The sequence below is a fragment of the Lissotriton helveticus genome, chromosome 9 (assembly GCF_964261635.1).
Source record: "Lissotriton helveticus chromosome 9, aLisHel1.1, whole genome shotgun sequence".
Classification (NCBI taxonomy): Eukaryota; Metazoa; Chordata; class Amphibia; order Caudata; family Salamandridae; genus Lissotriton; species Lissotriton helveticus.
Genome location: NC_136070.1, coordinates 339,765,414 through 339,791,684, shown reverse-complemented (window position 1 = coordinate 339,791,684; position 26,271 = coordinate 339,765,414). Strand labels below are relative to the sequence as shown.

Sequence of the window (26,271 nt, the reverse complement as noted above, 5' to 3'; positions counted from 1 at the left end):
TGCTTAACTGCTGGTGAAGGTGGTAGCCATCCACCACTATGCGGGTAACATTTTAGGCGCCCCTCCTCGTCCAACAAGACTGCAATCCATGAGACAGGCCTATGTAATGGCACCTAAACATGACCCGTGTTTGCCTAACCACAATTAGGGATCCAGTAAAGTTGGGCACTCTGGGCAGGTCTACACATCCATTACCACGCAGAGCACTTTCTAGCCCAAGAGAGCACGACTCCGAAAATCATGCAGATATGAAAGAGACTATTAGTTATGAATTCCTCACCTTAGAATTACCTCCAGGCATCCGACTGGACCTAAAGAATTTTTTTCCAGCAGTAACCCAGCGCGTCAGTTGACTCCGCGTTCATCGTTGGCGTTGTGTTCGCCGGAATGACAACGCGGAATCTACTAAGACACCGACCCTGTGCGCTGACGTCAGTTCTTTCTTTTTCCACACCAGCCAGCGCAGATCCGGAGAGAGCTGTACCTCGGGTCAGTTTTTTACTCTCTTTTTGCAAGTTTTTGTTGACTTCTTTTTGAGTCGTCACGACTCCTGGTGCACAGGGATGTCATCTCGTCAGGCTTCAAGCCTTGTGGCTCCTGCCACAATCTGATGTCGGTAACGGACCCGCATCTCGTGTGCCTATGGTGTCTGGAGCGCGACCACGAGCCGAAGTCGTGCTCTGACTGCTGGGCCATGGCCCAAAGTCTTCGCAGGAGCCGTCCCATAAGCTTCTGGAGGCCAGGCAGTTGGCTTCGCGCTGCTTGAGGTCCCAGTCGAGAGGGAGGTCGCATGACTAGTCACAGAGCTATCACCACCACTCCTCGTCTTCGGGTAAGTCGGAGCACAAAAAAAAGGCGAAGAAGCATCTTCGCGTTCTCCCAGGACGTCGGACGACGAGATGCGAGTTGCTGGTGGTAGTCGCCCGGCTCCGCCCACGGAGCCTGTTGGGTTGGCTCGGAGCCTCCCTTCCTTTCCCGGGAGCCAGAGCGACCCCTGCCCAACTTCGTAGCTTTTACGAAGCCCTCCATTCCATCTTTGGGCAGGCCGAATCCGCCGGCACGCCTTCGGGCCCCGCTGGCTCGGCTGTGGGTTCTAGGCCTTCGATGCCGGCGGCTTCGGCTCTGGCGCCGCAGGACCCCCAGAGATCCAGGCCTTGATCCGGATCGGCACTGGTCGACCTTACGACACCTCCTCCAGCGCCAAATCCATTGGCGACAACTCCGCCTCCTCCGCCGGTTGTGTTCCCAACCGGTGTCGACCTCAACCTCCCCCTCGATGTGGACACGGAGCCGGACGGCGTCGTCCGGTACTTTTGTACCCCTGTTCTCCCCTGGTGTTCCCTATCTCCCTGAGTGGCCACCATAGGAGGGTGAGGAGGACTGGGAAGCAGACCAGTCAGAAGAACCAGTCTGGAGAGAGGAGTTGGGTGAGGTCAGTGGTCTGGACACCTCCCCAAGCCTTGGCATGCTATCTCCCTCTACTGTGGCTACGGAGGAGTGTGCATCATACGCAGTGGTTTTGCATAGAGCAACTGAGGCCCTAAACCTTGAGCTTCCTACGGTGGCCGTCAGGACTAATCTCCTGACCGAGGTGCTTCAACCGGCAGCGGCCTCTTCGGATCCCCTGCTGCCGTTCAATGAGGCCATCACAGACATCCTTTTGGGCACTTGGTCCAAGCCCAACACAGGGGCTCCTGTGGATATGATGATTGCCCGATGCCAATACCCGTCCCCGGGCGACCCCATTTTCCACTCCCAACTTCCTACCCCCGAGAGCTTGGTGGTCCAAGCCTCGACTTCCAAGTCAAGTCAAGAACATTTGTATCGCGCACAAATCACATCCGAGGAGTCTCATGGTGCTTGCAGCCGGCTCTGACAAGAGAATCAGATGGTTTAATTTGCAAAAAGCCATGTCTTTAGCTTCCTGCGAAAACGACTGTGGTCAGGGATGATGCGGAGATTAAGAGGCATTTTATTACATGAGGCGGGGCGAGAAAAGAAAATGCGAGACCTCAGTTTCTAGAGGTTTGTATTCTCAGGGGCATCAGTCGAGACTCATTACTAGATCTGAGTTCTCTTCGAGGCTGATACCATCTTAGCTTTTGAATCCAGTATTTAGGACTGTGTCCATACATGTGTTTGTGGACCAAGCAAAGAGTTTTAAAAAGAGTTTGTTTTTTCACCGGAAGCCAGTGAAGGCTTTTTAAACAGGTGACCAATGAGGATCTTCGCAGAAGATTGAGAACCAGCCGAGCTGCAGTATTCTGGAGAACCTGGAGCTTGTGGAGGAGATGTTCCTTTATGGAGAATAGAAGTGCATTCCCATAATCCATTCTATTTATGATTAGACCCTGAACTAGGGGTTTCCGAGCCTCGAAGGGGATCCACTTAAAAACCTTCCTCAAGCTGCGCATTAGTCCAAAGCAGGTGCTCACAATGTGATTAATTTGGTTTTTCATGGATAATGTGTTATCCATGTGAAAACCCAGGTTCCTGAATGATTCCTTGGGCGTTGGACAATTTCCCAGATTAGTTGCCCACCAGTCATAAGTCCAGTGTTCTGCAGCTTTGACGAAAAGCATAATTTCTGATTTGCTGCTGTTTAACTGAAGATGATTGGCGTTCATCCATTTCTCAACATGGGTCAGGCAATTTTTGAAACGTTGTTTGGTTTCATTTGGATCTGGACCCAGTGTGATTAGAATCTGGGTATCGTCGGCATAGGACAGAACATCAAAGCCATAGGCTCTGATCACTCTGGCCATTGATGTCATATAGACATTAAAAAGTGTTGGGCTCAAAATAGAGCCCTGTGGCACACCCATCCTAACAGGTGCTTAACACCTGCTATGTTTTTGTCGGTCTGGACAGCTGTTGTACGATCGGATAGGTAGCTAGTGAACCACTTTAGGGCGTTTCCTCTCACACCAGTCTCCCACAGCCGTTGAATTAGAATGCGATGGGAGATGGTGTCAAAGGCCGCAGACAGATCAAGCAGGACAAGGATGGTTGATTGGTGTTTATCTAAAGCCAATCTGATATTGTCAGCAACCTCGACCAGCGCTGTCTCCGTGCTGCCCTAAAACCAGATTGTGAAGGATCTAGAAGTCCTTGATTTTCAAGGTGGCTGTTTGTTAACAAGGAGTTCAAGCATTTTTCCGAAATATGGGCGTAATGAGATGGGCCGGTAATTTAAAAGGATGTTAGGATCGGCTGGGGGCTTTTTTAGGATTGGTCTTATTCTTGCTGCTTTCCATGTAGTAGGGAAGTCTGCCTCCGAGAGTGACTTATTGAAAAGGCTGGTCAAATGTTCCGCCAGTACAGGAGCAAGTATAGAAAAGAGTTTGGGGGAGATATAATCGGTGGGGGACCCGGACTTTATTTTCAGCCCGGCTGACATGATCGCATCGCAGTCAAATCTTACAAACTCATTCAGAACATATAGCGGGTCTGGAGACAGATTTGTCAGAGCTTCAGGCTGCGTTGTGTTTAGATGGAAAGGAGAGGTGGATGGCGTTTGTTTTATCCTCAAAACATTTTGAAAGAGCGTCGGTTCACTCTTGGGAATTCGGTACTTCTAACGGGGTTTCTGGAGATGGTAAATTCTTTCAAAATTTGGTAAAGTTCTTTGGAAGAATTTTCAGCTTTATTTATCCGCTCCATACGAAATGCCCTCTTTGTCGCCTTGATGTCACTCATATACCTGGAGTGCAGTATTTTATATGCTTTCCGATCGGCCTGATCTTTGCTTTTCCGCCATTTTTTCTCAGCGGTTCTGCATAGAGACTTAGTGGTTTTTAACTGCTCTGTGAACCAAGGGGCAGTTCTAATCTTACACTTGACTTTACTCATTGGGGCATTATCAAAATGTTTTGCTGCTATACTTGCACTCATGGTAGGAGATACCAGATCAAGGTGAAAGTGCTTTGAAAACATAGGTAATGTAATTTTTTTCAAGGGCCTACGGTAGTGTAAGTTTGCTTTCCAGTGGCACTTTAGTTATGGCAATAGAAAAAGTAAATTTCAGTAGATAATGATCTGTCCAAAGTAATGGAATGGGAGAAAATACCATGATATCAGGGGAGTTTGAAAATAGGAAGTCTACATGTGACCAGCCTGATGTGTGGAGCCTATGACCTTCTGAACAAGATCCAGAGTGTTCATGTGGAGATTAATTTTTCAGTGTCCGGGTTAGATTGTATTTCTACGTGATAATTAAAATCGCCTATTGGGAGAAATTTATCAGAGGCTAGGACATGTGGTGCAATGATCTCAAGTAGCTGGTTTGCAAAATCTCCTTTGCCCCCGGGGGTCGATATATTAGAGCTCCTTTCCAGACGTTGTTTGGGGATCCCTCAATCTTAAACACAATGATTTCAATATAGTTAAAAACAAGATTTTCTTGACTGACAACATTTACATTGTGGGTGGTCGCTATTAGTAATCCGCCCCCTCTGGTGTCTTTCCTATCAAGACGTGCTATTTTGTACTCGGGAGGGAAGGCAGTATGTACGTCGGGGGAGGCGTTTTCGTGCAGCCAGGTCTCGGAGACAAATGAGATCTCCGGAGCTTCAGAATCAAGAAGGCTCCAGATTTCTAGTACATGTTTAGAGATTGAGCGGGCATTAAAATATATGGCATTAAGTTATTTGGCGGATTTGCACGTGCTGGACAAATTTGGGCTGGGAGATACAACAGTCTTAGTATGGTTGGAAGGAAGGGCTGGACGAGAAATTTCAGGAAACCTAGCTATTTCTGCTGTTAGGGCCTCAGAGGGTTCGATCAGGGAGGTATTTATTTTATTTATTTCTTAGCTGGAATATCTGAGATAAACCATGGTTCCAAGTGTGTGGAAATAATAAAAACAACAATGTGTTACCGGAGGAAAGAGGTGCCGGGGTCCTGGCGTCTGGCGGTGTTTGGGCGCGGACGGGCTTGCCTTTGGCGCGCCGCTGCGCGCATCCGTGCCCTGCTCCTGTTTAAATAGGAGATGGGCGAGTAGAACTAGAATGTTAGTTTATGCTTCCAGTAGTGTAACCGGAAGTGAGTGGTGCCAAAGCCGAACCTCCATTCAAGCGGCACAAGCCGTGACGGACCGGGGTCAATGGCGGTGATAGATGCAGGAAATGTGAGAAGAACAATCTTTGCACGGCGCAGGTTAAAAACAGTGAGAAGTAAGTAAAAACAGTTTTGCTATGTCATTCAGTTCCAAGGGCCCATTCCCTGATAGGGAATCCAAGAAGCTGGACTATCTTGGGAAGAAGATGCTTTCTTCCTCCAGCTTAGGACTGCGGTCGGTGAACACTGCATGTCTCTTGGGCCGTTACTCCCATTCTGTGTGGGACACGATCAGGCAGGTGCTGCCACAGTGCCCGGAGGACATACTACACAAAGGCTACATAGCAAATCAGTACCCTTCTGGCTACACATACCAAACTGAATAGCCACTTACTTGATCACCTAGAAAGCGCCTTGATGCCTCCTAGGGAGAACAGCGACATACAAATGTTGGAAAGCTGTATACAAATATTACAAAGTAGTACCCTATAATCATTTGTGTGGCACACAACACAAAATTAGCAATCTCTTCTTGCTGCAAGTATTCAAAAGTATGCCCGTATGCAGGTGGGCCATAACCCACCAAGTTGTGTTACTAGGATTGGTATCTTCACTTGCAGGCTTAATATGGATCTCTCAAAATGGCGTTGTCCTTCCACGGGCACTCTCCTAATGCTTTGCTTCGTACTTCTAGAGCAAGTAACCTCTGTATTTAAGGGTGCATCAGTAGGGTGCCAGATCTGCCAACTAAATTATTTTTTAAATCACTGTGTGCATTTTTGGAATGCGCCAAACCCACGTCTTCCAAGAACAAAAAGCTTGCTGAGGCTGGTGCGACATCCTGGGGTGTTTTTGCACCCCTTAATGGGCGTCGGCAGTTAAAAGTCTATGAAAACGAGTTTTCCATGCCACGATGTGATATCGGCTCCTCACTGGGTGATTGTGTGAATGGAGCTGATATCATTGTCAAGCAGTGACACCGTGTGAGTTGGCAGGTCTACTGTGCTATTACACACATCACTGTAGTAAGTCACTTCCACAGAAACATCCAGTAATTTTGCCAGATTTTACTTTGCACTCCCTTTGTCTGACGCAAGGAAGCGTGCAGTAAAATCTGGGGTCATTAAACAAGGATCTCTGCAACAAAAGCATGAATCCTATAGCGCTGTTTCCAGAATTTGAGCCTTCGACATGCAGGTTACACTCAGTGCTCTGCAAGGGGCAGTTGTTTGTTACAGTTAGGCGTCCTTCAGAGAGGCCCAATTTTTTCATCCTGCTTTTTATTCTTACTGAAGACCCAAACTTTGTTGGTCTGGGCTCATGTCCAGTGTAACAGTGAATGAGAGCCCATGAGGTCTCTTAAGGGTCATCAAAGATTATGCTTAGGTTTCTGATGAACAATTTGGGATCCATGTTGGCAACTCATGCATTGGTGGAAAGTAAAAGAGAAAGATTTTAGAGTCCCTGACTCTCAAGGCCCATTTGTAAGTTGGAAAACTGCTCCCAAATAGTTGCTTTCATGGTTTGTTTTAAAAAAAAATGGAGTCTCTAGTTGGCAGTTGTTTGCACCCTGTACATGTAGGGACCCACACTGTAGTCCGGGTAAGGGAGACACAACTAAGGAAACTCATGCTCATGCCAGCTAGGCACCAGCAGTCAGGCTTACCTCAGAATCAATGTGTATAGTATTTGTACCCACTCACACAATAACACAGTGAAAACACTATAAAAGGAGTCCACACTAGTTTAGAAAAATAGCTCATATTTACCTAAATAAAACAAGACCAAAACAACAACAAAATTCTAACATACATAAATCAAAATATCACTTTTAAAAGATTGAGCAAGGTTAGTCCATAGAAATCTATGGATGCATTTGTTTTAACTCAAAGTACTTTAAATGCGTTAAAAATCAAAGATGGTGCAAGGCGCAGGGGAGGCGAGGCAACATCAAGGCAAGTGATGCATTGGTTCCGTACTACACAGGGGAGGTGATGCGTTGGTTCCTTACTGGCAGGGGAGGTGATAAGGCGGTTCCTTACTGCTAGGCAGGGGAGGTGATCTGTGGGTTCCTTACTGGCAGTTTCTAGACATGCAGCCTCGGTTCCTTACTGCTGTGTCGATGAAGAATCTGCGTCGAGGGAGGATGCGTCTAAAATCCAGACGTGCTGCGTTGATGCGACAGTGTAGAAGCAGATGCTGTGTCGATTCCTCAGCCACGAAGCAGACGCTGCATTGGAGCCGAAGTGGGTTTCACGGATGTCGGCGACACGAGGCTTGAGACTCACCCTGCAGTGGTTCTGCTGACGCACTACGACAGCGAGCTGGGGTTTGAGGTGAAAGCCGTGGTGAATGCTTCAAGTGAGAACCATACTTCTGGGCAGACAGCGGTGATGAATCGATCTTTTGCAGCGATGCGTCGATAAAACAGGCGCTGGGAGTTGATGCATGGATTTTCTCTTTAAGCTCACCAGGTTGCGCTTCCAATGGTCCAGGAACTGAATTTGGCACCACTTGGGAAGTTCGGACTCTCAGGAGAAGAGCCCAGGTGCTGGCAGGTGAAGCTTTTAATGACCCTTAGACTTCTTATCTGAAAGAAACGTGTTAGTGATAGAGTCCATACCTTAGAATAACCCCCAGGCGTCAGACTGGATCCGGATCCGGAAAGTTTTAGTCAGCCGTACCCCTGCGCGTCGGTAGGCGCCGTCGTACGGCTCCGAGTATGTCGTTGCCGTCGAGATGTCGCTAGAGCTACTTAGACGCGCCCACGTGCGCTGATGTCAGTTCTTTCTTTTTCAGTGCCAGCAAGCACAGATCCAGAGAGAGCGGTACCCCCAGTCAATTTTTGAATTACTTTTATGGGACTTTTTTGGTGTGTAGGGATGCCCAGTTTTAAATCCTGCGCGGCTTGTCCCCGCACGATGTCGGTGACGGATCCGCACCGTGAATGTCTCTACTGTTTGGGGAACGACCATGACTCCGAGTCGTGCCCCGAATGCCGGGCCCTGGCTCCGAAAACTTTGTGGGAGTGGTCCCGAAAGTTGCTGGAGGACCGGTAGTCGGCTCCGCACCGTTCAAGGTCCCGTGGGATGTCGAGGGACCAGTCACGGAGCCGCCATTACCATCGTTCGATGAAGTCTTCGCACTCAGTCAGGTAAGGCGAAGTACAACAAGTCAAAGAAGCGACGTCGCTCTTCGCCTTCTCCTAGCCTGTCACGCGACACGGCTGACCGTGCGGGTGGCGCCTCCCCTGCGGCTCCGGCGTAGCCTAAGCAGTTGCTGATGGCCTACCCATCGGCGACTCCGGTCCTGCTGCAGGAGTTCCTGTCAGCCATTGCACGCGTCTTCGGCCCCTCGGGCCCCATCAGCACGCCTTTGGGCCACGCGGGTCTGACTGGGGGTCCTCGCTCTGCTACATCATCCGCTCAAGCCCCGACGTCGACGACGACTCCGGTCTCAACGCCGAGAGACCCCCATGGATCCAGGCATGGATCCCAGCCGATGACGGTTGGCCTAGTATGACGTCCGCCGACATCGACGGCGCCGCCGCTGGCATCGGCCGGGTTCCCAACCGGCACCGTCCCCGGCTTCCACCCCGACGTGCGGACAGTGCCGGACCGGTGTCAGTCGACACTGATTCCAAAAACAATGGGGAAATTCTATCTCTTTATCCATCCACCTCCTTGTTTTCTGCTTGCCCGGCAGGTTGTGGAGTATGGGGAGGACTGGGAGGGGTCTGACTCTGCGAGTTAGGCCCGGACTGGGAAGAGGAAATGGAGGCTACAGGTGACCTGCAATTTACTCCAGAACCTGGCACACTATCTCCTCCTACCGTGGCTACGGAGGAGGGTTGTACATATTCTGTGGTGTTGCGTAGGGGGGCAGAGGCTCTCCACCTCGAGCTCCCTACGGTGGCTGTCCGGACCAACCTCCTGACAGAAGTGCTTCAGCTGGCATCTTCCTCTACGGAGCCGCTGCTACCCTTTAATGACGCACTTTCGGACGTTCTTTTGGGTACCTGGGCCAGGCCCAACACAGGGGCTCCTGTGGATAAGAACGTGGCCTGATGCCATTGCCCGGCCTCGGGCTACCCCATTTTCCTCTCCCAACACCCAACCCCTGAGAGCTTGGTTGTTCAAACCTCTGCGTCCCCAAGCGCATTCCCCTCCACACCTCCGGACAGGGAATCCAAGAAACTGGAACAATTTGGGAAGAAAATGTTTACTTCCGCCAGTTCAGACCTGCGATCTGAGCACCGCATGCCTCTTGGGCCGTTATTCCCATTCTGGGGCACGTTTGCGCTGGTGCTGCCGGAGGAGGCCTGGACGGTGCTCTCCCAAGCTATTGCTGAGGGGAGAGACACAGCCAAGTTCACGATTCGTTGTGGCCTTGACACTGCCGACTCGCTCGGCAGAGCGATTTCGACGACAGTGGCACTACGCCGTCAGGCCTGGCTAAGGACCACTGGCTTTTCAGGGGATGTCCAGAACACTCTGATGGACTTGCCCTTTGATGGCACTCGCCTTTTTGGTGACAAGGCAGACAGTGCTTTGGAGCGTTTTAAGGATTTGTGTGCTACGGCCAAGTCCCTAGGCCTTTCGGCCACACGCAAACCTTCCGCTCCTGCTTTTCGCTCCTTTCATGGCCAAGGAAGGGGCGCCAAACACATTCGTTCAAGAGCCACAGGCCTGCGCAGCAACAGTCTCAGCGCAGACGTGGGACCCGCAGAGGTGGGTCACGGGGCCAGCAGGCGGGTCATTCCACCACCTCCCCTGCAGCTACTGCCTCCAAACCTTCCTAGTTAGGTGTTTCAGGCCCACCCCATGCCAGTGGGTGGCAGGAATCGCCATCACCTCCTATATTGGTGCACCATCACTTCGGACAGGTGGGTTCTGCAGATAGTCCGACGAAGCTACTCCCTCCCCTTCGAGACTACCCCTCCAGCCATGCCACCTCAGTCCCACTGCATGTCAGGGGATCACTTGGCACTTCTCCAGCAGGAAGTTGTGGCCCTCTTGGCCAAGGGGGCCATTGAGCGCGTTCCGATGCCAGAAGTACGTCGTGGTTGTTACTTCCACTACTTCCTGGTTCCAAAGAATGACAAGGGCCTGCGTCCTATCTTAGACCTTCGGAATGTCAATCGCTTCCTCCGGAAGGAGAAGTTCAAGGTGCTCACACTTGCTTAGGTCTTGTCTGCCCTAGACCCGCAGGACTGGTTGGTAACGTTGGACTTGCAGGACGCTTATTTTCATTTCCCGTCCTGTCGGCCCACCAGGGTTACCTGCGGTTCACGGTAGGCCATGAGCACTTTCAGTTCACCAAGCTCCATTTTGGCATTACCAGCGCCCCTCGGGTGTTCACGAAAGTGATGGCAGTGGTCGCAAGTCATCTGTGCAGATCAGGGGTTTCAGTCTTCCCCTATCTCGATGACTGGTTATTGAAGGCGGGCTCGCCCCAGGCAGTCGTCTCCTACATCCTGACTACGGCCGACCTCCTGCATTTGCTGGGATTCTCCATCAACGTGCCGAAGTCGCACTTGATTACCTCTCAGAAGCTCCACGTCATAGGAGCGGTCCTGGACACGGCGCAGTTTTGAGTTTATCCTCCCGAACAGTGAGTCCGGGACATTTGGGCTATGCGTCCGTCCTTTCGGCCCTTCTCCTGGTTTCTGTCAGGATGACCTTGAGGCTGCTGGGCCTCATGGCCTCCTGTCAGATGGCATATGCGGGCTCTGCAGTGGGACCTGAAGTTCCAGTGGGTGCAGCATCAAGGGAACCTGTCCGAGTACATCCAGATCTCGGAGGGCACTGCACAACAGTTGCAGTGGTGGCTCACGAACCAGGGTTGGGTCAGCGGCTGATCCCTCTCCCTTCCCCAACCGGAGCACACAGTGGTGATGGATGCGTCCCTCCTGGGATGGGGCGGCCACATGGGAGAGACGGAGATCAGAGGCTCTGGTCTCCGGCGGAGTCCAGGCTCCATATCAACCTTCTGGAGCTCCAGGCAATCCTACTTGCACTGAAGGCTTGCCTTCCCTCTGTCAAAGCGAGAGTCGTGCAGGTGTTCACAGACAACACAACCGTCATGTGGTATTGCAACAAACAAGGCGGGTGGGGTCCTGGACCCTATGTCAGGAGGCTCTGCGCCTCTGGACATGGCTGGAACTTCAAGGCATTTCCTTGACGGTTTAACACCTGGCAGGTTCGAACTCAGCCGCAGGTGCATGATGGATCACGAATGGCGTCTTCACTCTGAGGTGGCGCACGGTTTCTTTCAACAGTGGGGAGAGCCTTGGTTAGATCTATTCGCCACCGAACAGAACGCGCAATGTCATCACTTCTGCGTGTTGGAATTTCCAAGGCGGCACTCACTCGGCGCCGCTTTTAGTCACAAGTGGAGCTGCTGTCTATTGTACGCTTTTCCGCCTATACCACTTCTACCCAGAGTGCTGAAGAAGATCAGGCGTGACCGGTCCCAAGTCATTCTTGTGGCTTCCGGACTGGGCTCGAAGAGTTTGGTATCCCGAGCTACTCAGTATGAGCATGGATCCCCCGATCCGACTGCCTCTTCGGGAGGATCTTCTGTCACAACAGCAGGGGACGGTTCTCCACCCGAACCTGTCCAGCCTCCACCTACATGCGTGGAGATTGAGCGGCAACAGTTGATTCCTTTTGACTTGCCTCCTGAAGCCTGTGATATCATTTTGGCAGCCAGGCGTCCCGCCACTAAATCGGTATATGCCTGCAAGTGGAACAAATTTGTGGCAGGTGCACAGCAAAGGCTGTGGGTCCCCTTTCTGCCCCTCTTTCAGAGGTTCTACTGTTCCTTCTTTCTCTGGCGCAGCAGGGCTCTGCTCTGGGCACTATTAAGGGCTATCATTCTGCAATTTCAGCCTTTCTCAGGCTCCCTGATCAGCCCTCTCTTTTCAAGTCCCCTGTTGTAAATAGATTTCTCAAAGGCATTACTCACCTTTTCCCTCCTTTCCGTTTGTGATGCCACAGTGGGACTTGAATCTGGTTCTTACCTATTTGATGTGCGCTCCCCTTGAGCCGCTTCACAATTGTCCTTTTCGTTTATTAACTTTGAAGACTGCTTTCCCGGTTGCCATCACCTCGGCTAGGCACGTGAGTGAGCTCCAGGTTCTTTCTTGTAAGCCTCCTTTTCTGTCGGTCCATCCGGACAAGGTTATGCTTCACACTCATCCAAAGGTTGTCACTGCTTTCCACATCGGGCAAACTATCACCTTGCCCACTTTCTTTCCGCCTCCGCACCCTTCCAGAGAGGAAGAGAGGCTTCACCGTCTGGAACCAAAACTTGTGCTCTCATTTTACCTGAATCGCACAGAACAGTTCCGGGTGGATGACCAGCTCTTTGTTGGCTACATGGGCGCAAAGAAAGGCCGGGCTGTACACAAGAGGACTATCTCCAGCTGGGTCGTCTTGTATATAAAAGCCTGTTATTCTGGGTCGTCTTGTATATAAAAGCGTGCTATTCTCTGGCTAAAAAGAAACCTCCGGTGGGGCTACGCGCCCATTCTACCAGAGCGACAGCAGCTACTACTGCATTGGGACGTGGTGCAAGACATCTGTCAGGCAGCCACGTGGGCCTCGCTGCACTCTTTTACTAAGCATTATTACCTTGACAGTCAAGTTCGGAGAGACGCCTTCTTTAACCGTTCTGTTCTACATGACTTTCTGGTGTGATCTTTGTTCGCAGACCCACCACCGGGGTTGGTATTGCTGGGGTATCTATTCTAAGGTAAGGAATCTATCACTAACCTGTTTCTTTCAGATGAACAAGTTACTTACTTTCGGTAACGATATATGTGTAAGAAACATTAGTTAGTGATAGATTCCTTACCGCCACACCCATCCTCCCCGTTCTGCAAACTGATTACTAGGGTTAAGGTCATTCCTTTCAGGGCCCTAGTTTCAATGCACCAGTGGTCAATATCTTGCATGGCTCTGGGTTTCTGGCGCAAAAAGTCATGTACAGAACTGACGCCAGCGTGCGCGGGCCCGTCTAAGTAGCTCCAGCGAAGTCATCTGGGCGACTACGACGCCAATGACGTACGCAAAGCCGTACAATGACGCTTACTGACGCGCAGGGGTACTGCTGACGAAAGCTTTCCGGATCCAGTCTGACGCCTGGGGGTTATTCTAAGGTAAGGGATCTATCACTAGCTAATGTTTCTTACAGATATATCATTACCGAGGGTGAGTAACTTGTTCAACAGGAAGCAAGCTCGACTCAAGCCCTTAGAGAAACTTGGAAGCAAGATACAGAAAGCAAAGTCCAGTCTTTTCACTTCATGACAGAAGCAGCAGGCCAGCCCAACAAAGCAGCAGGCAGAGTGGTAGTCCCTCCTACGGCATCCAGCTCTTCTTCCTGGCAGAATGTGCTCAGTCCAGAGAAGCAGTAGGCCAGCCCAACAAAGCAACAGGCAGAGTGGTAGTCCCTCCTAAAGCATCCAGCCCTTCTTCCTGGTAGAATGTGCTCAGTCCAGACGTTTTCTGATTTTGCGTTGTCAGACTTATACAATTTTCAGCCTTTGAAGTAGGCAAACTTCAAAGGAAAGTCTTTGTAGGGCACAAGACCCTACCTTTCCATGACCTGGCTTCAGATATACTATGAGGGGGTGGGGAAGCTTTGTTTGAGGCACAGCCCCATTCAGGTGTCGGTGAGAACTCCTCCCACCGCTCAAGCTCAGGAAGGCCCATCAGGATATGCAAGGCACACCTCAGCTCCCTTTGTGTGACTGTCTAGAGTGAATGCACAAATGCCCAACTGCCAGCCAACCCAGATGTGCATTCTGCAGACAGGTAGAGACACATAATTGTTAAGCAAGAAAATTCCCTCTTCTTAAAGTGGCATTTTGAAACACTCCATTTAAAAGCCAACTTCACCAAAGGTGTATTTTTAAATTGTGAATTCAGAGACCCCAAACTCCAAATCTCTATATGCTCCCAATGGAAAATTACACTTAAAGATATTTCAAGGTAATCCCCATGTTACCCTATAGGAGAGATAGACCTTGCAATAGTGAAAAACTAAATTAGCAGTATTTCACTATTAGGACATGTAAAACACACCAGTAAATATCCTACTTTTAAAATACACTGCACCCTGCCTATGGGGGGTGCCTTGGGCCTACCTTAAGGGTGACTTACATGTAGTAAATGAGACGGTTTGGGCATGGCAAGTGCATATCTTTGCCATGTTGAAATGGCAGTTTAAAACTACACTCACAGACACTGCAGTGGCAGGCCTGAAACATGTTTGCAGGGCCATGTGGGTGGCACAATCAGTGCTGCAGGCCCACTTGTAACATTTGATTTACAGGCCCTGGGCACACCTGGTGCACTTCACTAGGGACTTACTAGTAAATCAAATATGCCAATCATGGATAAAACGATCACCAATGCAATTTAGACAGAGAGCATATGTACTTTAGCACTGGTTATCAGTGATGAAGTGCTCAAAGTCCTAAGGCCAACAAAAACAGGTCAGAAAAAATAGGAGGAAGAAGGCAAAAGGTTTGGGGATAGCCCTGCAGAAAGGGCCAGATCCAACAGTTTGCAACTAAGTTCTGACTTTTTCAGGGATTCTCAAAGATTCCCAGGAGTACGTGAGGAAACCTATGACTGTCAGAGATTTTCTAGGGTGTTCCAGGGTGAAGACTTCGCTCATGCAGAGTTTCCACTAAATTTGCACATGTAACGTTTTTTGATTTTCATTGGGGAACATTTGGGAGGATACCACTCCCTATAACTCATTTAATGGGGCTATTTCTTCCCCATTCTCACCCCTGGCAAGGCATGTTTGGCATTTCTTATCAAATGTAAAGATGCACACCTAGAATTGTGTAAAAATATATATATATATTTATTTCAGTCCATTATTTGTTTATTCACATGTTCTGTCATCCATCATTCTTACAGATACAATACTATAGATCATGTAGTTTACAGACTGGTACACAATTCCCAATATCAGACATGCCAACACCTGTTTCATCCATATGACAGTCAGGACATCCTCAAGGCTAAATTACTGAATAAGACCTACAATTACAAAATTAGACTACATTACACAATGTATCACAAGTGCGTATTTGGCACTAAGTTAATTGCTAAAATGCTCAAGTGCCATATCATAGGGACTGAACATTAAACAGTCATAGTCTAGTAATAATTTAACACCATTAAATTAAAATACTTAAACATTGACCACTTCACATCAAAGAAATGTATCTTAAAACAAAATATAGTTTATACTTTGTCACCCTCTCTTTTTTTTTTAACACCATTAAATGAAAATACTTAAACATTGACCACTTCACATCAAAGAAATGTATCTTAAAACAAAATATAGTTTATACTTTGTCACCCTCTCTTTTTTTTTTGTCTGAGTTTTATATAGTGTGAACTCGACCCGAAGGCATCAGAGCGCTTTACATGAGCACCAGTTGCGCTACAGAAGGAAACATTCATTTTTGTTAGGCACCAGGAGATTAAGTGATTTGCAGAGAATCACAGGATGTTGAGCGTCCCTGCCGATACTCGGACCCAGTTCTCCAGCTTCAAGGTCGACCGCTCTAGCCGTTAGGCCACATCCTCTCGATCCTTATTTACGTCTCTAGATGCACCTGTAAAAGACTACTAATAATTTAAACAAATATAGTCACTTCTACTCTAGAAAATTGTGCACTCATGATAGGTGAACAGATGTCCTCCATAAAAACCAGATCGTTTGTGTTATAAGTCTAGTATACATATGATGTTTTATCGCTAATTAGCTCGGTTGGATGTTTGTGTACAATGTCCAAACACATAAACATTAAATTCATTGTAATCTTCTGCAGTTGTACATAAAAACAGCAACAAATCTAATATCAGCTTGTACATGAATTTTAAGATAGATAGATAGATACCAGAATACAATGGTAATTAAACCACATGAACAGTATCTCAAGTTAAATGACATCTATCAGTTAGTAACATATTCTTTAACCCCTTCGATGCTCATGACGGAACCCAGCCGTCATGAGCCACGGGTGGTCTGTGCGCACGACGGCTGGGTTCTGTCACAACCACGCCCGCAATTGGAATGTCCTGCAGGGGCTGGAATTTCTGCCGCAGGCAAGGTGTTAAAAAGTGACTACCATACAGAAGAATGGAGTTGTTAAGTATAAGCTTAAAAAACGGACAGAAATATATTCATTTAAATTGAGAGGGAAAACCCAAGGGAATCCCACAGGCAGTAACCCTGATCTCTTGTATCAGGGTTGTGAGCCACGCCATGTGCTTATATACTAGAATGATACCAAGTAACGTCCGCCTTGGAGCAGGAAAATATCATAGAGAATATGCCCAATCATGGCACCAAATCCTGAATACCTATCAAAAACCACTAAAAAAGGTAAGAAAATATGTTACAAAAAGACATATAGACTAATAAAAGAAACTCTGATCGACTCATTACTCAAACAGTGAGCATCGCCTGAAAAACGTATTTATAGCACTCTCTTAATAGGCTGCGCTTGTTTAAAGAATATCTGCTTCACTCATAGTTTTTTTTTACGGAATGTCATAATGTACTTAGAACGGTCCAGGAAAGGAATCATGATCCGAAAGGAATATATATAGATACAACAGTCAGATATGGGCGACAACTGGATCATCAGTCACCAGTAAGATTAACAAAATTAAAGCGACATGAACCACCCAAAATATTATAATTTGTGATGTGTTATGCACCACATTACAGCCTTCAGTTCCACCATCCACATAGTCTCAGCCTTATGTAATTTCAGCTGCCTATTTCCCCCTATGACATTTTGTATTTGTGGGTATTTATAGAGCGCAACCTATCGCTCCGAAGGGAGCATCTTGGCGCTAAGCGTGTGTATGAAATTTGGTGGACATCATTGTGAATACACTCTATAGCATAAAATCTCATAAAAAGCTCAGGTTTTGACTATGTTGCTCGTAAAAGTACAGTACAAGAGGATAATGCGGGGGTGTCTCCTCCGCTAAGGTGGAGGAGCGTTGCCCTATTGCTCCTTGAGCAAGAAAAATAAAATGATAACGTAGTTATAATCTTTTTTTACAGGTTTGGGACTGGGTTAGGGCGGGGTGGAGCTGGAGGCACAGGGGGAGGAGTGGTTTGCACACTCCAAGTGAGTATGACGGCTTGGCCGGCAGTCCTGGCCCGGCCAAACAGTCATGCACACTTTGCATGTTCCCCACCAGGCTGCATTACCCAGCCTGGTAGGGAACATGCCCAGGCCCCCAGTCCCCATCTGAGTGCCCATCCACACTGCTCAGACCACCCACAACGCTGCATTGTGATTGACTTAGGGGAGCAGATCACAACAGCGTTGTCATTGGCTATGGGGAACCTGAGTACTTCCTGGTTCCAGAGAAGCAGAAGAGAGACGCGGCCAGCGGACGAGACGTAAGCAGTACTTTTTTTAAATGTTATTATTTTGTCGCCACCCTCGTCGCTCGCTTCCCTCGCCCCTCCACCAGCTTCTTAACCCTCATTCCCTGCCAGGCGCTACTGGGGTAATGTCTACGTACAGTCCTAATCGCATTAATATCTTCTATTGTTCTGGAACCTATAGCACTTATGATGCTGCAGTGCCAACATAAATCCTCCTACATGATCACAATAGAATATATCCCGCATATTTAGAAGCACAAGAAATGCATGTATTGATATAATACCTCTTATTAGTGTTGCATTGAAACATATTACATGTTCATAGCAGTTTGTCAAACACCCAAATTATCACTTTTGAGAAAAAAAACTTACTTTTCTAAAGTCAAGCCATTGTGGTTTACTGTTGTCGAACGACCATACGTGAACCTAAAGTTGAGATTGCACCAATACTACTTTATTATGGGCATGTCGACACTCTGAAGAACACTTTACCAACTTAAATTTCGACCTTTCAGAAAATGAAATTTACAATAAGAGAGACCACTTTGTGTGTGATGTAGTGACGCAGAGTTGATCCAGAGCTCTTGTGCATCGTGACCAGAGTTCAAGGCTTAACTGGCGCCACCTGAAAGGCCTGACGCCCCCGGGGGGGGGTTGTAAGAAACCTTCCTCGGTTGACAGGTGCAGAGGCACCTGTGCCTTGTGCAGCAGAATCTTTCCTCCTTTGAAGCTCGCAGACAAGTACTTTAGAACACAGCCCTCCCTTTGCTCCAGATGAACCATTGCACAAACAGCTTTGTAGATTGCTACTATTAAATCTGAAAAGGGTACTCTAGACTGAGTCATCGGAGATGCTAGTCCCATCAGACAATGAGAGCTTTCGCAACTGAAGCGCTTTTATCCAGTACAATCGCCGAGGTAGTTATGAACCCTGTGTAAAGGTGCACAGCACTAATGCTAGTAGGAGCATAAAAAAATTCTTTGGCAGGCATGATAGTTGTGTTGGTTTTATATTCCATATACATTTTGCTCTTGATCCGGATAGGAGGGAGATGGACAAACAGAGGCCGGGCAGCATAAACAGATTTGTGTCTGTAATAGTTTACTTTGTTAGTGAGCAAAACTGGCTATATATATATATATATATATATATATATATATATATATATATTCACTGAAAAAACCATAGGTTATAGACCATATATAGTTAGGAATTAGCATTTACAAAACCTTATTTTACTCATACAAAACCATTGAAGTTCGCATATATAGTTAGTTGCACTAACTATATATCGCGCACCCGCAATCCACTGCTGATCATGTCACATATTACATCATTCATGACATGGTCAGTGACATCACTGATGACATCTCAAATGACATCACTGATGACATCTCAAATGACATCACTGATGACATCACTGATGACATCACTGATGACATCTCAAATGACATCACTGATGACATCACTGATGACATCTCAGATGACATCACTGATGACATCACTGATGACATCTCAGATGACATCTCAGATGACATCACTGATGACATCACTGATGACATCACTGATGACATCTCATTTGACATTACTGATCACATCACTGATGACATCATTCATGTGATAATACGATGAACCTCTTCAGACTCTAATATAACCTTAGATACACTCAGTGTAAACAGACACTCACAGACTGTCACTCATCCATGGAGTTACTCACACACCTAGTCAGTCATGCAAAGAATCAATCACACCTCCATTTCCTCAACTATACAGTTATACACACCTTACTTATTCAAACATATACTAACACATATTTACTCTCTTATACAATCCCTGATACAAGTTCACAATGATCCATACAGCCACTCACACATTCACTGGCTCTTATGCACAGTTATTTATATATGTCAACTCTCACATGTACTGTGTTTTACATATGTACTTACTTTGACATGTAGCACTGAGATATCCATTCACTCACCAATACACTCATGTACACAGTCAACCGCCCATACAGCTGTTTCCACATGCACTTTTGAACCCATACATCTAGTGAATCAACTGCTCACACATCTATGCACAGAGTCATACACCTCCCAGCCACCCACACACACACTCAGTCTCCCATACAAATACTTGGGCAACCAATCAATAACCCATATAGTTACTCATATAGCTACTGATCAACACATGCAGCAGTTTACAGAACAACAGACATAATGATGCACAAATTAAGACAGTTTAGTCACTAACCCATGCACTCAGTGAGACACATTTAATCACTCACTCATACAGTCAGTCATGCACCTACTAAATCCTTCATCCAGACACTTATACATTCACTCATTCTTGAATATGTAAGACATATTTTAACTTTACAGAAACATACAGTCACTGGATGTTGTCATCAGTGATGTCATCAGTGATGTCATTTGAGATGTCATCAGTGATGTCATCAGTGATGTCACTGACCATGTCATGAATGATGTAATATGTGACATGATCAGCAGTGGATTGCGGGTGCGCGATATATAGTTAGTGCAACTAACTATATATGCGAATTTCAATGGTTTTGTGTGAGTAAAATAAGGTTTTGTAAATGCTAATTCCTAACTATATATGGTCTATAACCTATGGTTTTTTCAGTGAATTTCAATGGTTTTTTAATAGCAAATATCAAAAGCTGTAAAATGTATTCTTCTTTTAAAGGAAAAATATATTTTATATGTATTTAATATAATTTTTTTATGTATATAAATTTTTTGAGGGAACGAATTTATCAACTATCATGCTGAAGAAGAGTGTGGGGAAAAAAAAACAAAGAGGAGGACTAAGAGGAAAGAACAATCAGTTCAAAAATACATTTGCTTTAAAGCATGAAGTGCTTTTCCACACATTTACATTTAAATAACCCATATTAGAACATACAAAATATCTACAGAGGAGACGGTGTACATTTAATTTTAGACTCTTCATTGGTACCTACATGTTGGTACTTACATCACCCACACAACACAACAGCTCTATTCAGAGCTACCCTACCTCAAAGCACTCTAAAATATTATTTTAATATTTCCCTTGGTTTTCCCCTTGTTACGCTTTCCGGAACGCTACCCGGTGCGCGGACCGGGCGCTAACCGTGCGAAAATTTGAATTACATATATGGGCCTCCTCAGCCACCCTCAGAAAACCTAGAGGGTCAGGATATGTCTCCCGTACCCCCTTATACCCATTCCCAACATTGTTTATCCTCCATCTTGTGACTAAATTTGTCCGAAACACAAGATGGCGGACTCCCGTTACGCTACCGGTGAGCTACCCGGTTCGCGTACCGGGTAGCGCTTCCACCGCGAAAAATCGAAAAAAAAATTATTATTTTTTTTTTGCCCCGCGGGGCCCTTTAATAGCCCCCACATCAATCCTAGGGGGTCAAAAGGGGTCTACCTTGCCCCCTTTCATTCATTTCCCCCTTCGTTTATTTCCACCTCTTGTCTCTCGATCCTACCGAGAGACAAGATGGCGGCCGCCCCGGACTGTTTAGAATGCTGACAGTCACCGGAGAGCCAATCCGCTTCTCCTCGCGAAGTTCCGTTACGCGTCTGGTACGCGAACCGGGGCGCTAACCAGGACGCTGTCACAGATATATATATTTTTTTTAACGTTAATTTCTCAAAATCCACTGGAGCACATATCTTGAGACCTAGCAAAGGCACATCGGGCAAACAGTCTCTACAATTTTGCCAAGTTTCATAGAAATCCATTCAGCCGTTCGAGCTAAAAGTGAGTCCAACCGCCCTATGGAAAACTCAATGTTAAAAACACGTTTTGGGACCCCCCTTTTTTCTCGGCCCCCGCTTGACGAAGCCCCCCCAAACTTTCAGGGGACGCTCAGGAACAAAATGTGCCATTTTCCTGAAAATTTCAGCCAATTCCGTCCATCAACGCCAAAGTTATTCAACATAGAATTTTCAGAAATCCCTATTCAAAAAAATCCTAACTATATATACCTACTGGCGAGCGCCAGTAGGTAGTATATATATATATATATATATATATACATATATATATATATAACATTTCTATGGCAAAATGAAACCCCTCATTTTGTTCCTTTTCAAATTAAATGGATTAAGTGTTACCACTTTATTCCAATCAAGATGACTTCAGGTGTGCCATACTTTTGTCATAAGTAAGACTGTTAACGTTCTAGTTGTTCTTTAGAACACTCTGGGGCATTCTGTCATTGGGCTATAGTTGGGCTACATCTGGCTGATATTTGGGCTACATTTGGGCTCTTTTGTCTCTGGTGGCCATCTTGGGAGACTGCATATCAGAATTTTTTTAATGAAATATAAGAGACATAGCAAAGGCACATCGGGCTACCAGTCCCTACAATTTTGCCAAGTTTTGTGGAAATCCATTCAGCCGTTCGAGCTAAAAGTGAGTCCAACCGCCCTATGGAAAACTCAATGTTAAAAACACGTTTTGGGACCCCCCTTTTTTCTCGGCCCCCGCTTGACGAAACCCCCCCAAACTTTCAGGGGACGCTCAGAAACAAAATGTGCCATTTTCCTGAAAATTTCAGCCAATTCCGTACATCAACGCCAAAGTTATTCAATATAGAATTTTCAGAAATCCCTATTCAAAAAAATCCTAACTATATATACACCTACTGGCGACTGCCAGTATATATATATATATATATATATATATACATATATATATATATATATATACATATATATATATATATATATATATATATATATATATGTGCGCAAACTCCTGACAACGCCACTGCAGCTCAAGAACCGGAACAACGAGGCAAGCAGGAGACGGACCACAAATGAAGATTCACAGGTCTTTTATTGCAGGAAAGGTGTGGGGCAAGAGGGCAAGTTTTTTTTGAAGATTCACAGGTCTTTTATTGCAGGAAAGGTGTGGGGCAAGAGGGCAAGACGCGTTTCGGGCTTACAAAGCCCTTGTTCACATGCAGTGACCCAATGATTTCTTTTTGTTTTTATAATGCAGTGAAACCCACCTCCCCGCCAGTTTGCTAATCAGGTCACATGATCATAAGGATAGAAGAAAGACTCTATCATCTCAAGACACAATGGGAGAACATATAGTAAAGTCCTTAAAACAAATCATATTCACAATGCGATAATAGCTTAACGTTGAAAGTGACCAAAGGTTTGTTGGGTAACATGCATCCCAAAACTGTGTCAGTCAGAACAGTAGACCAATGCTGATTGATGATCTGTCTGATTTTTGTCTCTTGACTGCTGTAGTCCGTGATAAACCTAGGACAGTCCACACTGTTCGATTCGGCGTCTTTGGTGATCGCCTTGTTCTTATTAGCAGTATTTAACAGTAGACTAGTTCTAGAGAGACTTTCTGTTTTGGTCAACGCTTGGTTGAACACTCTGTCAGAGTATCCCCGGGCTTTCATTCGGACTTTTAGCTCATAGACACATTTCTGGAAATCCTCAGCCTTACTGCATAATCTTTTCAGCCTTAAGATTTCTCCGTAAGGTATGCTATGAATATATATATATATATATATATATATATATATATTTATTTATTTCTAAGCCCAAAACGCGTAGCTGCTCTCTGTTGGGCGAATAAAACTTCGTGCCTGGTGCCTAGTCTCCTTCTTCGCCGGTGTTGCTTGCTGGAGGTTGTGTGGAGTTTCCTTCGTATATATTCTTCCACTACCTGATTCAACATGCTGGAAGGAATTTAAATAAATAATCCTTTATTTGCAACCAAAACTGGAGTGGTGATAACGATTGGAGTGGAGTGCATCTGCGTAATTTCTTTATGCTTGGTGAACTGAATTTAGTTAACAAGGAAACCTCTGACCCTGTGCTGCACCGCTGTCATGGTGTCCCGGCTAATCTCGGAGGAGGTGGAAATGGATATATATATATATATATATATATATATATATATATATATATATATATATTTTTTTTTTTTATTATTCAGTTTTTCAACACATAAAATACACAAAGGAATAACACTGCAGCAGAATCGCAGGTGTTGTATACAGTTTCATTCAGGTGAGTGTAGAGTCCAGGTGGGAGGACCCAGTGAGTCCTCACCACTCCATGAGGCCAAGAGAAAGGGCCAAAAATCTCGCTTTTACCTTCGCACGCATCACTATTACACGAGAAGCATGCGTGCTGTCATCGGAGGAGAGGGGCATTTTTAGCCACAAATCCGCCGCAACTCTACTCAAATGCACCACCATCAGAACCGAGATGATCCAAAATTGTTCTCTGTTGGGTGACATCTGTAGGCCCAGTGCTTCCCTCTGCTCATAGCTAGAGTATTTTAGTGTGGCAGAAGAAAATTGGCCAGTGGTTCATCTTAGCGTCATGTTTCACTATGTAAAGTATTTTTTCATTGTTGCACATGGTATATAAAAGTTTGTACAACCAATTGAAATGCCAAAGACCCCTTCTACTGCAGAGAAATTCAAGTCCCTCTAACACAGATCTGTTTGTGTCCTGGCCAATACCACTGAACAATCCAAATCCTCTTGACACATCTCTAAGTTGTCTGGCCATTACCACTGGCAAATTCAAGTACAGCCGACACAAATCTCTTTACATTGTCAGAACGTCAGCACTGTACAATACCACGGACAGATTTAAATGGTGTTGACAATTTATATGTTTACATGGTTTGGCCAATACCACTGACACATTCATATACTTCTGATACAGATCTATTTATGTGGTCTGGCCAATACAGCTGCCAAGTTCAAATATTGCTGATGCTAAACTTTACACCTTACCTGGCCTAACAATGCTGGGGAGCACAAGAGAAGATGGGAGTAGTGAGACGCGTTTGAGAAGAGCATCAGAGTGAGCTTGAAGAAGAATCAAGAGACAAAAGATAGTGGAAATTTGAAAACACAAATCTTTGAAAGATTTTGTAAAGAATACAAACCGCACGGTGACAATCGAATTGGGCCTTGGTGGGAGGTTTGTGCTGGGAAGACATACGAGTTGTATTTGGAAATGATTGAATTACAGGGACACAAGACGGGAGACCAACATCCCTGGAATTACTGTAATCGAGACCAGAGCTGCCATCCACACTCATCAACAATTGGCTTTTTTTAGGGTTCTCATTTCAGTAGTTGTATCAAGCCTCGTATTCACACAAGCCCTGAATGTGCTGTATGTTCTTGGCATTGAGGATGCATCAACACTGAAAGTTGCTCACCTCGCCTGTAATTGCTGAATATCTTATTGACATGGTGGGGCTTAATGGTCACCACCACCTTGCTCGAGGTATACTACTGACAAGTCCCACATGAAGATGTATGTATTGAATGTGGGGCAACAATGCTTTTTTGGTAAACACTCACTGCAGAACTGTATTAAGTAGGTCCATAAATGATGGGGCTACTTGGTAAGGTATCTTGGGGGGAGTAGGGTTCATGCTCTTTCTAAAGAGATGATCAGGTAACCTACAAGTGGATTCTGACCTCAAATCTGGTACTGGATAACTCAATCCTCCCAAATAACTGAAACAAGCAGTGCAGAGAATGGGCTGTAATAAGTAATGTCTTGGCGGCAAGCAATGATTTAATTTGTCACCAGCGCTATAATGTCATTAGTGTACTGTACGTAATGCCTAATGTGCTTGTCCAACTATACCATAATAGTGCATTCTTCTTGACTGTTCCTCCTTCCTCTGTTCTGTAGATCGACCTTGGATTTGGAATATTCCCTATGTGAATGCTCCAGATACTCACGGGAACATCTGGTGTCCTTCATGATCAACTCATACATAGGTGCGCAGTGGACTGCGCAGGCGGTTCAACAATAAGAAGCAAAGCCAGTAATGGAAGCGAGCTGAAGAAGAAGAGGAACATACAAAGACTCAACCTCCTGGCAGGACGCAGTGGGTTAAAAGTGTTAGCTGTAGAAATCAAAAATAGGAAGCCCTTTGGCTAAAACAATAAACTTGCTTACAGTACCAGAATGTAATGATTTTTTAAAGAAACCTTTCTATATATTTTTTCGTAATATTTAATAAAACAGTGAATGGATTGAACTGGCTACTTTTGTACGCTGAATTTTGTTAAATTTGTAACACTATTCAAAGATTGTCACATGTCAAGGCAATCTGATTATTTCAGATTAGGCACCATTAAGTGCGTATTTATAGGATGTATAAGATTGATTCATATTAAGTTTAAGAAAGTTAACCTGCCCTTTATTTACATCTGGAAAGTAATGATCCTCTTTAAAATGTCTAAACAACACAGCGGTTCATCTGGAACTCCTTTAAGAAAAACAATTATTTCTTTTGTAATGGAAATCGCTGGATACATTAAATGTCACCTTAGTATAACATTTAAGCAGTGGAAATTGCAGCATGCAATAATATTACAATAACAGCCAGCCTTTCAGGTAACATAACCCAGCAATGTAATGTATAGTATTAAATATATAATAGCAAATATTATCATTACATTTCATGAAAGAAAAGGGTGCGCTGCGTACGCAGTGAGAAGAAACCATGAAGAGAAAAGTGACAAACAAACGGTGTGTTCATATCTGAAAGAGACACGTTAGTGATAGATTCCTTACCTTAGAATACCCCCAGGCGTCAGACTGGATCCAGAAAGTTTTGCGTAGCAGTTACCCTTGCGCGTCAGTAGGTGGCGTCCTGCGGCTCCGCGTCCGTCACTGGCGTTGTCAGCACCGAAATGACGTCACGGAGAGTACTTAGGCGCC

The 26,271-nt window shown here is 45.8% G+C and overlaps 1 protein-coding gene across 1 annotated transcript in view; it reads left to right on the top strand.

The window, feature by feature from the left end:
* Window positions 1-25,590, top strand: part of TDP1 (tyrosyl-DNA phosphodiesterase 1) — a 934,974-nt gene extending 909,384 nt beyond the window's left edge. Inside the window, exon 16 of the mRNA XM_078660064.1 lies at window positions 25,234-25,590. Within this exon, the coding sequence (XP_078516190.1) occupies window positions 25,234-25,307 (74 nt within the window). The 3' untranslated portion in view covers window positions 25,308-25,590. The remainder of the gene's footprint in view (window positions 1-25,233) is intronic.
* Window positions 25,591-26,271: the final 681 nt, after the last annotated feature.